This window comes from Fibroporia radiculosa, assembly GCF_000313525.1.
Source record: "Fibroporia radiculosa TFFH 294 genomic supercontigs, scaffold120, whole genome shotgun sequence".
In the NCBI taxonomy this organism is placed as follows: Eukaryota; Fungi; Basidiomycota; class Agaricomycetes; order Polyporales; family Fibroporiaceae; genus Fibroporia; species Fibroporia radiculosa.
Window position 1 is genome coordinate 42,146 of NW_012133176.1, and position 15,102 is coordinate 57,247.

The 15,102-nt window shown below is 50.3% G+C and overlaps 3 protein-coding genes across 3 annotated transcripts; 1 reads left to right on the forward strand and 2 right to left on the reverse strand.

Moving 5' to 3' along the window:
* Positions 1-600: 600 nt before the first annotated feature.
* On the forward strand, positions 601-3,869 carry FIBRA_00374 (uncharacterized protein; the record flags this gene model as incomplete). Its single annotated transcript, XM_012322272.1, has 5 exons — positions 601-1,131; positions 1,191-1,772; positions 1,827-2,696; positions 2,754-3,249; positions 3,310-3,869. 5 exons carry the CDS (start codon positions 601-603, stop codon positions 3,867-3,869), a joined length of 3,039 nt encoding a protein of 1,012 aa, XP_012177662.1.
* A 1,555-nt stretch (positions 3,870-5,424) lies between these two features.
* Positions 5,425-12,984, reverse strand: FIBRA_00375 (uncharacterized protein; the record flags this gene model as incomplete). Its single annotated transcript, XM_012322273.1, has 24 exons — positions 5,425-5,518; positions 5,573-5,816; positions 5,878-6,032; positions 6,088-6,386; positions 6,437-6,594; positions 6,650-6,674; positions 6,730-6,835; positions 6,885-6,914; positions 6,965-7,141; positions 7,191-7,455; positions 7,506-7,549; positions 7,600-7,853; positions 7,891-8,941; positions 8,987-9,168; positions 9,219-9,490; positions 9,541-9,826; positions 9,879-10,320; positions 10,379-10,554; positions 10,607-10,699; positions 10,772-10,976; positions 11,038-11,120; positions 11,175-11,865; positions 11,916-12,089; positions 12,140-12,984. 24 exons carry the CDS (start codon positions 12,982-12,984, stop codon positions 5,425-5,427), a joined length of 6,351 nt encoding a protein of 2,116 aa, XP_012177663.1.
* A 429-nt stretch (positions 12,985-13,413) lies between these two features.
* FIBRA_00376 (uncharacterized protein) lies at positions 13,414-14,635 on the reverse strand (the record flags this gene model as incomplete). Its single annotated transcript, XM_012322274.1, has 2 exons — positions 13,414-14,210; positions 14,305-14,635. The coding sequence occupies 2 exons, from the start codon at positions 14,633-14,635 to the stop codon at positions 13,414-13,416; spliced, it is 1,128 nt and encodes a 375-aa protein (XP_012177664.1).
* Positions 14,636-15,102: the final 467 nt, after the last annotated feature.

Genomic DNA, 15,102 nt, shown 5'->3' on the forward strand with positions numbered 1-15,102 from the left:
GTTGTATATTTCACTATTGCCGCCCAACATCATCCGAGTGTCCACTACATGACAGTTGCTTTTGATATTCACTATATGAGGCCCAGTGGAAAGCGACATGAATTAAAATCAGAAACTGTGTCATTCAATGAGAAAAAATGAGATATGCTAAATTCACATGAAATATATAATTCAGCTTTCTTCGCACATTTTCAATGCAACACATTCAGTGTCCCAGTTTCTCGATTAAAAATGTACAGTAATCTTCCACTGGGAGATCTGAGAGTTTACGTGGGCTCCCAGACACTTAGCCAGTGATCTGTGGCTGATTAGTCTGATGCTAAATATAGAAAGCAATACATACTATATATGGATGTAGCTGATAGGTCTATCTCCGTCCCAGCCGTCTGAATCATCGCAAATTCTGGCTCGGGCGTTGGCTCCCTCATCGCCTCTCATCCTCCGCCGTTCAGAACGCGTGCCATAAAATCATCCGGAGGAGAGATTTCACGACCTCTCACGATTCTTAAGGTCCTGTACAACTAGCCTTGCTGTAGAGTCTATAGGTATGAAATTTTTGCTGCGATCTGAAATAAAAGTAACAACGGTCTCAGAAACAACATGGCCCCGTACTCGAAACCCGAGGCAGTCCTCAAGCAGGCAGAAGGCCTCATATCAGTCGGCCAGAATCACGCCGCTCTTCAGTCGCTGACGGAGATGTTCACTTCAAAACGATTCCGCTCAACTCCCCTCGCATCTTTGGAGCCCATCGTGCTGCGCTTCATCGAACTTTGTGTTGATATGCGCAAAGGCCGCACCGCAAAGGAGGGTCTGATGCAATACAAAAACATCGCGCAAAATAGCAGCGTAGCCTCAATAGAGGTCGTTATCAACCGATTTATTCAGCTTTCCGATGCTAAGGTGCAGGAGGCCCAGGAGAAGGCCGACAAGGCAGTTGCATTGACGGACGTCGATGATCTTGAGGCCAGCGAGACTCCAGAGAGCATTTTGTTGGGAGCAGTGAGTGGGGATCAAAACAAGGATAGGACCGACAGAGCGTTGGTCACGCCATGGCTTAAGTTCCTGTGGGAGAGCTACCGCACGGCCCTCGAGACGCTGAAGAATAATGCTCGCTTAGAGGGAATTTATCAGGTATGTGGCAGCCAGGTATCGCGTGCGCATGCATTTGATTCTGACTGAATGGATTGCAGCAAATCGCACAACAAGCATTCCGCTTCTGCCTGAAACACGAGCGCAAAGTGGAATTCCGGCGTCTGTGCGAAACTCTCCGCCTTCATTTGTCGAACGTCGCCAAATACTCGCATCAAGCGCACTCAATCAACCTTTCCGATGCAGATACCTTGCAACACCATCTTGATACGCGCTTCGCACAGTTGAACACGTCCGTTGAACTTGAGCTCTGGCAGGAGGCGTTCCGCTCGGTTGAAGATGTACATAATCTTCTCACAATGGCCAAAAAGTCACCTCGTCCAGCAATGATGGCCAACTACTATGAGAAGCTGACACGGATTTTCTTGATGAGCGGCAATGCGCTATATCACGCCGCCGCCTGGGGACGATATTATGCCATCGTAATTGCCATCGGTGGAAAGTCTGACGAAGAGATGAGCCGTCTGGCAGGCCAGGTACTCGTGAGTGCGCTGGCTGTGCCAGTTGGTTTACAAGGCGAGGAGAGCATTGCTGCAGACGAAAGCAAGGGCAAGAACTCGAGACTCTCTGCGTTGCTGGGACTATCCAAGACACCCACCCGCTCGAGCCTGTTGCGCGATGCTGTCAGTTTGTTCGCTTGTAATCGAGTTTGATGATCGCTAATTCTTGGTAATCAGCTTTCCCGTAATGTACTGAAGCTTTCGCCCGAAAGTATCAAGTCTCTGTACAACATTCTCGAGGTCACATTCGATCCGTTGACGCTCTGTTCATCTATTGCACCGCTTTTAAAGTCATTGGCGGCGGATCCTTCTTATACGTCTTATATTCCCTTGCTCCAGCGGGCACTTCTCTCTCGTCTTCTCTCTCAGTTATCTCAGGTATACTCCTCCATCAAGATAAGCAATCTTTTAGAGCTTGTCTCGCCGATCCGGGATCTGGAGATGGAGGGTGCCAGCGCTTATGACGAAGAGCAAGTCGAGGCATATGTGATGGGCTGTGCGCGGCGCGGCGAGCTGAACATTCGCGTCGACCATGCTGAGGGCAGCATGACCTTCGTAGACAGCCCATTCGCGTCGATCGACGACCCAAGCTCCTCCACCTCCATGGCAAGTGCGGGCGCGATACAGCCATCGACATCTGAGTTCGTCCGTACGCGCTTGAGTAGACTCGCATCATGCCTCCACAATTCCCTCGCAACCCTCTATCCTCCGACTCCGCTCTCCGAAGAGGAGCGAGAAACAAAGTTTGCGGCTCTGGTGACAGCGGCGGAGGCCGAGCGCAAAGCGCTGCAGCTTCGACGAGCCCTCGTTGCTCGTCGCCGCGAGCTGCTGTCCGAACTGTCTGTCAGGAAGGAGAGGGAAGAGGCGAGCCGTCGTGCTGAACTCAATCGCCGCCAGGTAGAGGAAGAAAGCCGCAGGGTACTTGAGGAGGTCCGTAGGAAGGAGATTGAGAGGAGAGAGCGCGAAATCGAAAGCATCAGGAATGAAGAAGCAAGGAAGCTTGCGCAGAGTCTGAAGGAGAGGGGAAGTTTGAAAGTTGATATTAACGTGTGTCTCGATTGGTTTGCCATGTTGGGTCTACTAACGTTATCACGCTCTGCGTAGGACATGGAGAATCTCAGCACCGACAACCTTATGCGACTTCAAGTAGAGCAGCTAGAGAAGGAGAAGAAAGAGCTCACTGAGCGTATGCGGATTGCTGCTAAACGTCTGGATCACATCGAACGTGCCTATCGTAAGGAGGAACGGCCATTGCTTGCGAAGGATTATGAAATTCAGCAGGTGGACGACAAGGCTGTGTTCCAAGCCGCTCAGAAATCTCGGTTAGAGTCCCACCGCCTCTCACACCAACAAGACGTCGAGACGAAGAAGCGACTTTCTCGCATTATGGGCGACTATCTTGCTCAGAGAGAGGTCATCGTCGGCAAGCGAGGCGCTGAGTTCGCTAAAAGGAAGGAGATTGCACAGAATAAGATTGATGACGAGAAGGCCAAGAGGCGAGCTACCTTCCTCAAGGCGCGCGAGGAGGAGAGATTGCGCATAGAGGAGGAGGAGCGAATCAGGAGGGAGAAGGAAGAAGAGCTACTGAGAATAGAAGAAGGTAAGCCCAAGTGTGGTCCTCAAATCATTTTAATTCTGTGCTGACACTCAAGTTAAATAGAGCGCAGATTGGAGGAGGAACGGCTTGAAAGGGAGGAAGCTGAAGAGCAAGCTCGCATTGAGGCTAAGAAACGGGAAGAGGAAGAGGCTCGCGCAAGCGCGCGCAGGCAACGAGAGGAGGAACGCGCTGCTCTACTGGAGAAGGCGCGCTTGCAACAACAGCGAGAAGAAGAAGCCCTCGCCAAACAGGCCGCTCGTGCTGCTGAGCGCGAGCGCGAGCGTATGCGACCTCAAGTTCAAGCTCCAGCTCCGCCGATACGCTCAACACTTAGCGGAGATACATGGAGAAGACCTGGAGCGCCTCCGGTCGCCCCGTCTCCTCGTGCTGCTCCAGCTCCTCTGCCCCGATCAGAAAGTCCTGCACCCAAATACCGTCCTGGTGCCGTCGCAGGTAGCGGGTGGCGGGCAAGAGAGGCTGCAAAAGAAGCGGGAGCAGGGCGTCCTGCCTCACCTGCGCCTCCAGCAAGGGCTCCGGAACCCGTAAATAAGGATGATGATGGCTTCCATACTGTCGAAAAGAAAGGTGTGTATCGGGCTCCGAGGGGTAGAGGTCGAGTCTAAGCTGCGTTATGTGACTTGTGATATTATGATGATGTGTTTTCGTTTGCTCAATGCCATGATTATGCTTTTCTCGTATCAACGGCAGAGAATAAGCTGTGTCGTCAATCTGTGGTGCGTGGATTGTTATGTGACGCAATTTCATGTCCATGCGATGTATTTGCCATTATCGCTAGACAATTCATTATATTGTCAAAGTCATGACCAGACAGCATTTGACATTCGTGCATCATGTTGACGGAGAAGATATGGTGTACAGAGTGTACAAATTCTGTTGATGCAGCGGACAGAATGTACTTCATATCACTCACTCACCAACAGTCTTGTGAACGTGTTTTTGTATAGGGAGTAGCGTCTCTAGATCTTATTGGGGAGAGTGCGATAATTAGTCAACTAACTGGTGATGATAGGAAATATGTACTCGATCATCTTCCTGGTAGTACGTCTCGAAAACAGTTGTGGACGATGAACTACACGTAAACGAGTACGCTATAGGTGGTGAACTGATGTAAGATCATGTTTGAAACCTCACGAGTCCGTGTCGATGCTCAAGCAAGTTAACTAAGTAGAACTGTCTACACTATGTACAATGATCATTATGTTTGCACTGCCTGGCCTTTCCATGATGCGCTCTGACTTCAGCCGTAGGTCACACAAGGCTGATAGATTCAGTGGCATTCTCAGCGCCATACCTTCGCATCTACTCTCTCAGAAGCACATCCCGAAGTTGCGTTATCGGAAGATTATCAGAAGACAGTCGCTATCACCCGTTACTTTTGTGGGATATTACCGTTGCGACTACAAGCTCCACGATTTCACGCCCCGGCCCAACATAGCTAGCTCATCGTATATTCCCACCTTCACTTTTGAAGTCTTTTCGTATTTAAACGCATAGCATTCAGACCATATTCACGTACGTGGACGCTGTATGACATTAATCGGCGTAGTCAAACCCCAAGGCCGCTACGAGTCTTCCGCACTGTCTCAAGGATCAGCTCTGTCCGAAGAGGTATCAGATACTCTAAGCGTGAAGAATTGGCGCTGTATATACTGTATGAGGTACCCTTCGTCAAAGATTCAAGGAGCAGGCTGAGTGGGGGGGGGCCAAAAATCACCTCTAAGAATCCTTTGGCCGACCCCGGGAGACTCGAGCCCCCACACATCTCACAGCCATACGAGGACCTCAGGAAGTGAATTGAAGCATTCATCTCCAAACGCTAGGGCGAAAACCCGAGGCATCCAAATGCTTGCGGATAGCCGTTGTCACACCTCAACCCCGCGTCTTGACTTGCACCAAACAACTGCAGCTAGTGAGGAAGGGCGCTTAGGGACTCTTGCCACGAAGGCCGTTCATTGTGATTGTTATCTGTTTCCAGCCATAATCCCTAGCGCAGCGACAGCACATAAGGATTCCAGATATATACTGTAATTAATAAGTTATGCAGGTGAATGTACATTACATGCCTAGTTTGTGTCAAAGTTCAACAGTCCTCTTCCTCCGCCTGGAGCATTAATTCTGTGATGGAGACATCAGTATTGGTCCAGCGACGGAAAGGGATCACTTGCCATTCCACACGGAGTCCTGCACGGAAGCCAGTATGTGATCGGGCTCGTCCACAGTCAGCCGTGAGTCCCGCGAAGCGCCCTCAGACCTGCATGAATGACCTATCAACAACTACTCTAGAAAAGATGTGAAGATCATTTACCACCCGCTCCTGCTTGGATCGAGAGACAACATGCTGATGTCACTGATCCGCCTACCCCGGTGCAGGTTTGACGGGGTTGGCGAGTCTGGTGTGAGTGTTAGGTCAGGAGAAAGATCGTTGTTGGACAGCGCCGGCGAGCCAGGGTCCGCAAGCCGTGGGGTGGTGTTATGTCCCGGTGAGGTGATATCGCGCGAGATCTTGGGTGGCGTTATCATAATGTCGCTAACGATGATCGCTGGGATATCTGGAGCGTTGTAGGGCTCAGGAAGCCATTCTAACTCTGGGGGGAGTAATGGTTTACCCACCTTGTTCTTCTATTTGTGCAATCCGCATCTGTTCCCTCTGCCGCAAATACCGTCGTCGGAACGAAATCATAAGCAACAATGACTGAACACGGTCGAAATCCACAAGATCTGTCACAAGCTTGTTGGTTTCAGTGCGAACAACCAAATCCTTAAGCCTATGCTCAAACACATCAGTGACCAGAAAGGTGAATGCAGTGAATGCGGACTCACACCAAGGCATCACGATCCACGATAAGCTTATGGTGTGCCAGCAACAGGAGCATACTTGTGAACGATATGCCCTTTCCAGGCTCATAGGAGATGCGGGCTTCATGATAAAGCCTGTTGTACAGGTTTTTCCTCCTCTTTATTGCGGCGCGATCAATTGTGGTCAATGTTGCCTCTAGCTGGTCGAGATTGAGTCCATCTACGATGCGGTCGGTTGACTCGGAATCCGACGACCGTGCCATAATATTTGGGATACTGTGTTCCGCAGGGTAAATTCTGACCTCAAAGACGCCACTCAATTTCTATCAAGAGGTTATCAGGTTTGAGAAAATCAATCGTCTGGACTACCGACCCCGAAGAATGCCACGAAGCGATTACGTTCAAGATAACCAGTCTTCGGATTCGCGAATTCGGCCCAAACTTTCTTGAAAGCACGCATCTCTTCACGAGTGATCGATTTTGCTCCGCCCGACAATTGGAAGACGTAGTAGAAGCTTTCCACCACCAGACCTAGAAGTCGGATGTGTAGAGAGAGAGAGAGGATAAAATATAAACGTTTACGTACCGACAAAGAGGTTGGCAAAAATATACTTGAGATAAGATAAGTTCAACAGCCCCTATAGACCATAGTCGCAAGTAGCTTACCATGCTGATAAGATTCCAGGCAATGAACAGTGTGAATGCCCATGCCTCGCTGCCACAATCAGAATCACCGTTCGACAGATTGGTGCAGCGCGGGTATTCAATTGTACTAGAAGCTCGTCCTTAGACTAGCCGATACATTACAGACGCTCACTCACAAATCGTGCATATATTGATTCCAACCCTCCCTTGGATCTGTGTCAGTACTCTGCGATTATAGGACAGCATTATAGCTTACCCTGTGGTCATAAACGCTAGCATCACCAAGGCTTTAGCGATAGTTGTATAGTTTTCGCTGGGGGTTTCTGCCGAATACCACTTCGTCAAACTGAAGACCTCCATATACGTGATAGCGAAGAACAAGAAGAGAATCATCCACAAGCATAGCAGACTTATAATTGCGGGCAGGCTCGCTCTGTGAATTATTAAAATAGATCATGAATGCATAATTAAAACTGACGTACACTGCCGTTTTGAAGAACTTGTTAAGACTATTCGTTCGTTGTACCAATTTGAGAGCAATGCAGGTGATAAATAATTTCTGCAGCTGTTCTTCGACATAACCAGTAGATCCGAAGCGCGTAATGAACGACGTCAGAAGACTTCCAAAGGCTACGACGAGGTCGAAGAGGTTCCAGCCATTCGCACAAAAGCTCCGCCAACCTTGTCCAAACAGCCGAACGATGGTATCGATTGTGTACACAACAGTGACCACGAGGAAGAAATCATCTGAGGTACTTCGTTATTGAGCTGAGATGAGAACGAGACAGTTCTCTTACCGCGAACGTTGTCGTATGCCGACGTTGTTCCAAGAGTCTGCGTCCTAGAAAATAACATGGGACATCGTAAACTTTATATCGCGGTAACACTCACATTAGCGCAAATACGTGTAACGTGAAGATCACCGTCATCATTCGATGCCACCACCCGTGTTTGTGAACTGCACGGTCATAGCACCAAGCCCGTGGAGGCCAAGATGGTTTGCTGATGGGTCGTTTGGATGGTCTTTGGCGCTTGATAAGCTTTTGGAGGTCAATCCATTCTCGCTGAGCTTGTGTCAGGAGTGCCGAACCCGTCTTCGAAGTGAAGTTGCCAATAATGATACTGGAAGAGAAAGTCAAAGGATGCTCGGCAAGTCTCAGCCAAACTCAATGCTCGCCTGACAAAAAGCGTGAGGATGATCACGGCTCCCAAGAGATTGTAAATCAAGAAAAAGATGGAGTTAAACTGGGCTACATTCGTCTGTGGTTGTTGGCCAGGCCCTACAATATTGACTGCAACAGTCATCACATCAACCCATCCTTCCAAAGAGACGATCTCGAAGAGGATCAGCAAGGATGTCCGGAAAGTATCGAAGGAAAAAGTAGTGGAAGGGGAAGGATCGGACCATGCCCTAGGGGCCATAAAGCCAAATGAGCTGCCGTAGATTGTGTTGCTGTACTCGTTGACACATTGGGTAATGTCCGAGACGCTAGTATCATTGCATTCCTTCATGAGACCGGCAAAGATATTGAGGCCCCAGACGGCGTACGGAATCATATACAAAATTGCGAGAAGACAAGCATCGAGGATTCGCGAGACTCCAGAAATGATGAGGGATTCGAACGTAGACCTCATCATGTCAACTAGAGTTATTAAACGAAGAGCACGTAAAGCTTTAAGTGACCTGGTGAGACGGCTTAGTCCTCCTATAAAGATTAATCCGGTGATGATGTTGACTGAAGCCCCAGACAGAATAAGAAGATCGAGAATATTCCAGATACTTCGTACGTAGGCGTTTGGCGTGAAGACAAATCCATCTGCGACGACCTTGATGACAAACTCCAAAAGCAGCGTCAGGCCAAAGGCAGTTTCCGTGATATCGAACCAAGAACCGCGGATGAGACCATGTTGCTCATAGTAGCTGCGACGATAGAGAGGTGTCGCAATAGATTCAACCGCAATTCCACCAATGACAGCGAGGAGCAGGATCAGCTGAAAAATCGGATGAGCGATTCGAGAATGAGACGAGCCAAAAATCCGCTCTCCCCCAGCTGGAACGACAATTTTCTGGCACATCCGACGCAAGATATTCTTTTGAGAGAAGATCCAAAACGTTTTGTCATATGTTGGGTGATCGCGAATGAAATCGGCCTTTCGTGCACGACGCTCGTAGAGAACATCTGTTAGGTCCTCTGCAGCGACTGTCTCAGAATTCAGAGCTGCTAGAACCTCCCTGGAATATTGTTAGAGACAGACCACAGAAATGAGGACAACCTACAAGTGGCGTTCAGTCTCTTCGTCTATCTGATCTTGAGGGAGAGTAGAGTCCCGTCTACCGTTTCTAATTGTGGCCATTGGCACTGAATCAACATCGGCTTCGCCATAAAACAGACGTTGTAACTTCTGCAGATAAGCCTTGGGAGAATACCTTCGAGGCACGCCTCTCTGTCCCCAGGTATCCTATCATGAATGTGAGAACAATACTCGCTTCAAGAATAAGTGTGACTTACTTTGTTGAGTGCTGGATCCTTGGGCAACGCGTAGTCTTCAACCAGGGTCTTCTGCATAGGAAGGACAAGATTTGACGGGAGATGTTCCACCGCGATTGCTTTTGGCTGTGCCTTCAACCATACGTAGGGGTTCAGCTTGCGCAACCACGAGATTTCCGTCTTCTGCAATTGGTGAGAAGCCCAGTAGTGAGATGCCTGTCTGCTGCGTTTTGACTCCTCGGCGACTTGAAAATTCTCGTTGATTACGGCAATAAACATCTGCATAATGATAACTTTAGCAATATCAGCACAGGAAAGACACTCCAAACAGAATGAGTCTTACAATTGGCCAAAGAAAACCAGCCCGTGAGATACAGGATGACGATCGGAGCCTGTCTCAGCAAAATCTCTGGAGGGCCAACGCCATATAATACGTTCGTCCAGTTCTCCGACGAGAACAATTGATATGCGGCCAGAAATGAGTTGTAGACTTGGCCGTAGTCAATGAATTCTCCCCTCGGAATGTCACCTCGCATAAGCTGGACTCCCACCAGAGCAGCGATGTAATTAAGTATGATGAGGAAAAGCGTCATATTGGCCAAACCGTACATGTTCCCGAATACTGCCAACTGCGAGATTTGGATAAGTCTTAAGCCGCGGCGAGTGAGAAAAGAGTCTCACTAATAGCGGTTTCATTCTCGGTATCTCCAAGATGACTCGATAAAATCTCATCAATTGGAAGATGGTCAACCAAGGATAGATAGACGAGTCATGAATCGCAGGAACCTGGATAATGCTGGAACCGATAGCGAGCACCAGATCTAGCAGGTTCTGACCTCGAGTGAAGAAGGCACGCCAGTCCGGGAACTCGGCGATGATTCGGACGACTATCTCGATGTCGAACGCGACGGTGAGGGCCAATTCGCCCAAGCTGAGAACTTGGATGTGCGTGGCACTCATGTCAACTGTCCGAGTCGCCTGTAAAACAAGTGATGCAAGGGCCAGGGCAACCCAACACCACCGAATGTTCTGGTATATTTCTTTGATGCGATTACGACTAGAGATTCGCTTGCCGTCGACAACGGTCCATCCGTCATCGCTTTCATCAACAACAGGCGCTATGCTGATATTGTCATCAATCCTTACATTCGTCACTGATATCTGGTACGAGAGCCACTCACGATGCAGCTCCGAAAGCACTCTTCTGCGTGCCCGCCCTAATGGCAGCAAAGGTATTGGTAATGACAGCAACGAAGAGATTGATCAACCAAAAGTTGAGGACAACGATACAGCCTATGAAGAACAAGCACGAGATGAAAAATTCGGCCTCCATCATATTGTACATGATTGGGGACCACTGCGAATTTGTTAGAAGTGATTTATCGGAAGGAAGTGTAGAGGGTACATACGCCGTTAGAAGAAGCAACAATAAACACTTGCAGTGCTGAGTAGTATATGGTGTCGAAGCTTTCTATATTATTATACGGGTTCATCGAGTTCTCCTGTGCAATTGCGACATAATATCAGCGTCGCATCTGGCACTGAATAATACAACAGGTTGATACTCCACTCACCATGCATACCGAACCTTTTGGACAGATGAATCCCTTCACATCTCCATACGTACCATCTTGTTTTACATAACCCATGACCTCTAGGGTGTCTGAATTGATCCACCCGCCACAGTTTTGAGTTAGGTTAATCTCCGATTCACCCAATGTTGGCAGCAAATTACATGAGCGCAAATAAGAACCCTTGAATGCCTGTATACCAATAATTCTGACACATACACGGTCAATACAACATCCATATACAAAGACATCCTGACGGAAGTACTCACGAAAACAAAATCATAGCGAAGATCACGAAGTATGCGACACTTGCAAGTAAGGGCCGAGCAGTTTTTAGCGAGCGCATGATCGTCTGTAAGAGTGATAAATGATAGCAAGCCATTGGTGGATCTTCGATCGCACTTACAGTGGTACCGGACGTAATTGTCAGAAGCCTTGCGGTTCTCAAAACACTCATGGCTTGAAATATACCAATATGATACCGACCGCGCTCCACTCCAGTGGTAGCTAATATGAATGAAATCCAGAAGCTCACAACAGCAACGAAATCAATCCTACTCCAGCTATGACGAAGGTACGGAACGTTCCGTTGGGTATGGACGCGCGCCTCTGCAATATTCAGGCGAAACGGCAGAGCTAACAAGTCCGGATTGTCCGAGCGGAGAGCCGTGGAGAGAATATTCGGATGTGTTGGGTTGCGCATATGTGTATGCACCTCCTTCGCCTTTGCATAGGCCCTCTCGATCATGGGAGTCTTTGATTGTGCAGTGTCGGATCGGAGATGTGATGGCGTCCGTGGTGCTTGAGTAGGCTCTTGCCTAGGTAGAGACATGACATCATGTCGCAATGCGAAAGGGCGCGCGAGGTTGGTAAGCAGCTGTTCTAAACGTTGAGTGAACGTATGTTTAGGTGCGCGATGCGAGTTGGAACGTGCGAGCGACGTGTGACGAGACAGTGGTGTGCGAGGCTCTACATGGCCTGCGGGTATGGACGAGTCGGGGTATACAGAAAACGAAAAGGCGGAGAGGAGCGATGATATCGGAATTTCGGGGTCGAGCAGGAATCCTGATACACATATTCGGGCGAATGCCTCAACACTGTATTTCATCAACAATTTGAAAAAATCATGAGCACTGCGTTCGCTTACGTGAAGAAACAGAAGAGAGCAAACAGCGCGTAGTCTTCCCATTGGTGAAAGTAACCTTTCACCGGCGCCGGTTCTCCGCTGTAATTCTCAGGGAGCGCGGCCGATCGCTGAGACTGTATTGTTAAGACAACTGCATTGAATATGATCAGCAATAAAATAAGAGGTTCGGTCCATCTGTGAACGCCAATTAGCGGCAAACGATGACCACATATGCGCTCACGCACGGGTACACAAGCAATCGATACATAGCCATGCGCACTTTGCTCGTAGGTCCCAAAATTCCGAGTGTCCGCCCGCGGATGGGAAGCCGTCTCGACAAGTCCGGAAGCACAGCGTATTGCCCTTCGTCGTCGTCGTCATCGTCATCGTCGTCGCCTCGAGTCTTGTCAGCGAGCGTAGCCTCCGAGTCATTGTCAACATCTGCTAGACGCACATGCTCCTCCAACCCAAAGCCAGCAAGGTTCACCACGCGCGTGGATGCACGTTGCAACCCGCGCGACATCAGCTTCAACGTGTTGCCTGTTCTTTTGAACGGCGACGGCGACGCACTGTATCTCGCATTCTTCCGTCGCATGGCCGACCGCTCAGGATCCCCATCGTCCGGCAGACCCCACTCACTACCTTTCACGTACCTCGGCATGTCCCCCGTCAAGCGCGCCTCGTCGCCCTCTGCACTGGCGTCCACCGAGCTACGGGATTCAGATACCAACGAGACCGAAGAAGGGCCGGCCTGCGACGTGGGGAACTGTCCAGTTGTCGTCGTGTAGCGCGCCTCCGTATTCCTATACGGCAGCTCCTGCACCGCGTATACGTTGTCCAAGGGAGAGGCGAACGGGTCGTCGTCGAGATTCCACCCGAACTCCCCTGGTCTCTGCACGTCGGCTGGAGACAGTCTGATACCCAGAGGGTCCTGGCCGACATCGTTGCGCCCCCAACTTGCTCGTCGGCGTGCAAAGCTATTCCGGCTGCCCGAAGGCGCGAGCGAAGGTGAGTCCGGGTGAGACATACCAATGCCAGCAGGTGTCCCGGTCAAGTCTATCGCTGAAGTGGAGGAGTGCTCGCCCTCCATAGGCGGTCGCGCAGCTGCTGCGTTTTGTCGTTGTCTAGACTCTAATCTGGCGAAAGGAAAGCAGAAATTACCAGGAAGTAAGAATGGAAGTAGGAATATGTTGAGCCGGCATCTTTCGATAGCAGAAATCGGACTAATTCAACCTGGATTCAATTGGATCTTTGACTAGCGCCGAACCGACGCGGCTCAGTTCCCCGTGTTACTTAGTTTGATATATACTGGGTAAAAAGCCTACATGAGAATTATTTAAACTCGCCGTGCAAGTGCTGCGAAAGATTACACCTTCTACAACATGAGATTAGAGAAAGGCAGTTCTCCAACTGAACTCCGACTCCCGAGTCTCCGACGTGCAAGAGCAGAGATATCTAGTATTATGCAAACAACTATTAATGTACTTCAAGGCCGCTCCCAAGGTCCCCAAGACTTTGGTCAGACAACGAGTGCACGTCCTTCCTGTACTATCCGCCCAAACTTGAGTTCCGGAACCCCCTCTCCCTCCTTCCCAGTAACTCCAGCACCCATGACAACCTCGTCCGGAATGTTCTGCAGCCTGACGAGCTCCCGTCTGATATACGAAACCAGGGCGACCATAAGCTCTGGATACGCGACATACTTGTCCGCCTCGCTCGGCAAGTAATCGTGGACACCCGAGCCATCATCTCGGGCCTCCTCCAGCTCGAGTCCGCGCTTGGCAATCTTTTTCACCTTCTCCACCTCGCCGCCAACGAGGTTAACTGAACGCCTGAAATGGGGCTGTGTCGAAGACGTGCCCTCATCGGACGGGTATACGATGCCCCGCGCACCCCGTCCACCGAGGAGGTTGCGCCAGATGACAGCGGCCATGTCCGCGTCGCCGCGGAGGAGCGACACGTCGAAGGACATGCCCATGCCTGCCCACTGCTCCTTGAAGATCTTCATCTGCTTCGAGACGAGCATCTCCGGAGCTTTTCCTTTTGGTCGCGGTTTACCACCATTGGCGACGACATAGAACGCCGACGGTGTGGTGTATGGCCCATGGGGAGAGATAGAGACCATTGCGTCAGGAGTTGCGGGCTGGAGGACGGCACGAACGCGGTCTTCGACGTCCAAGAAGAAGTGGTCAATGAGGGCTTGAATGTGGTTCATCCCGTGTGGTGGCGGAAGCGCACGCAGACGCACGGTGAGCATCCAAACATGAAGATTCACGACAGTGAACCACGACTGGAATGTGGGTGGGAGGTGACAATCTGGCGAAAAGTCGCATAAGTGATCCGTCAGAACTATCGCACTCGAAAACCCGCTTGCTATCGACCAAATAGAAAGGATCATGCTCATGCTCACCGTCCTGCCAAAACGCCTTATCCTCGTCAGGTCTGACGACGCATAGCCGCTCATACATAGCGAACGCTCTTCGGCCAGCAACTTGTTTGGGGCTACCATATCCCATAAAGGTCGCGAATTTCAGAAAAGCACTCTTAGCTGCTGGAGAATCCTCCAGCTTTCGTGTGAGCCATGACGTTGGACGGCGCGAACTGGAACCCTGCGCAGGGCCGGCCTCCTGGGTTGGTTGCTCGGATGACGGAGTGAAACCAGATGCGACCAGACGCAGAGCACCCAGACGATGTACAGAAGAATGTCGAAGTCCTCGCGAGATGGCCGAGCGGGACAGCATGGCTCACTTGTCTCACCAGCAAAGGGATGGCTCACTGTCTCACAGACTTGCGATTGGGCGTTCAATTGTGCCGAGTCCAAGTGGTTCATCTACTTGGCATATCATCGGTCCAACTCATCAGGTGAACCGCGCGAGTTCGAGCCTGTTCAATTATCCAAAAAGCCCCGGAAATGTTTATGTCCATGTGTCACTTGCTTTTGTGGTATTTTTGTTTCGACAGTCAAGCTGGTATGTATCAACGCTCCCCTTTTCGTGTCTGTTCGCCGTACAGAACAGGCGCAGGTCACAGAGAGCTCGCGAACAAAAGATAAGTGGGCGAAAGAGAGCTCAAACGCTCAAGGTCAACGCAAGTTCGAGGTGGACACGCTCTGAGCGCCGGGCCCAGGACACGAGTCGTACGCGCTGGTCCGACTGCGCGGCGGTGTTCTCTGACCGCGCGACGACCCAGCAGACGACGCCATCCTGGG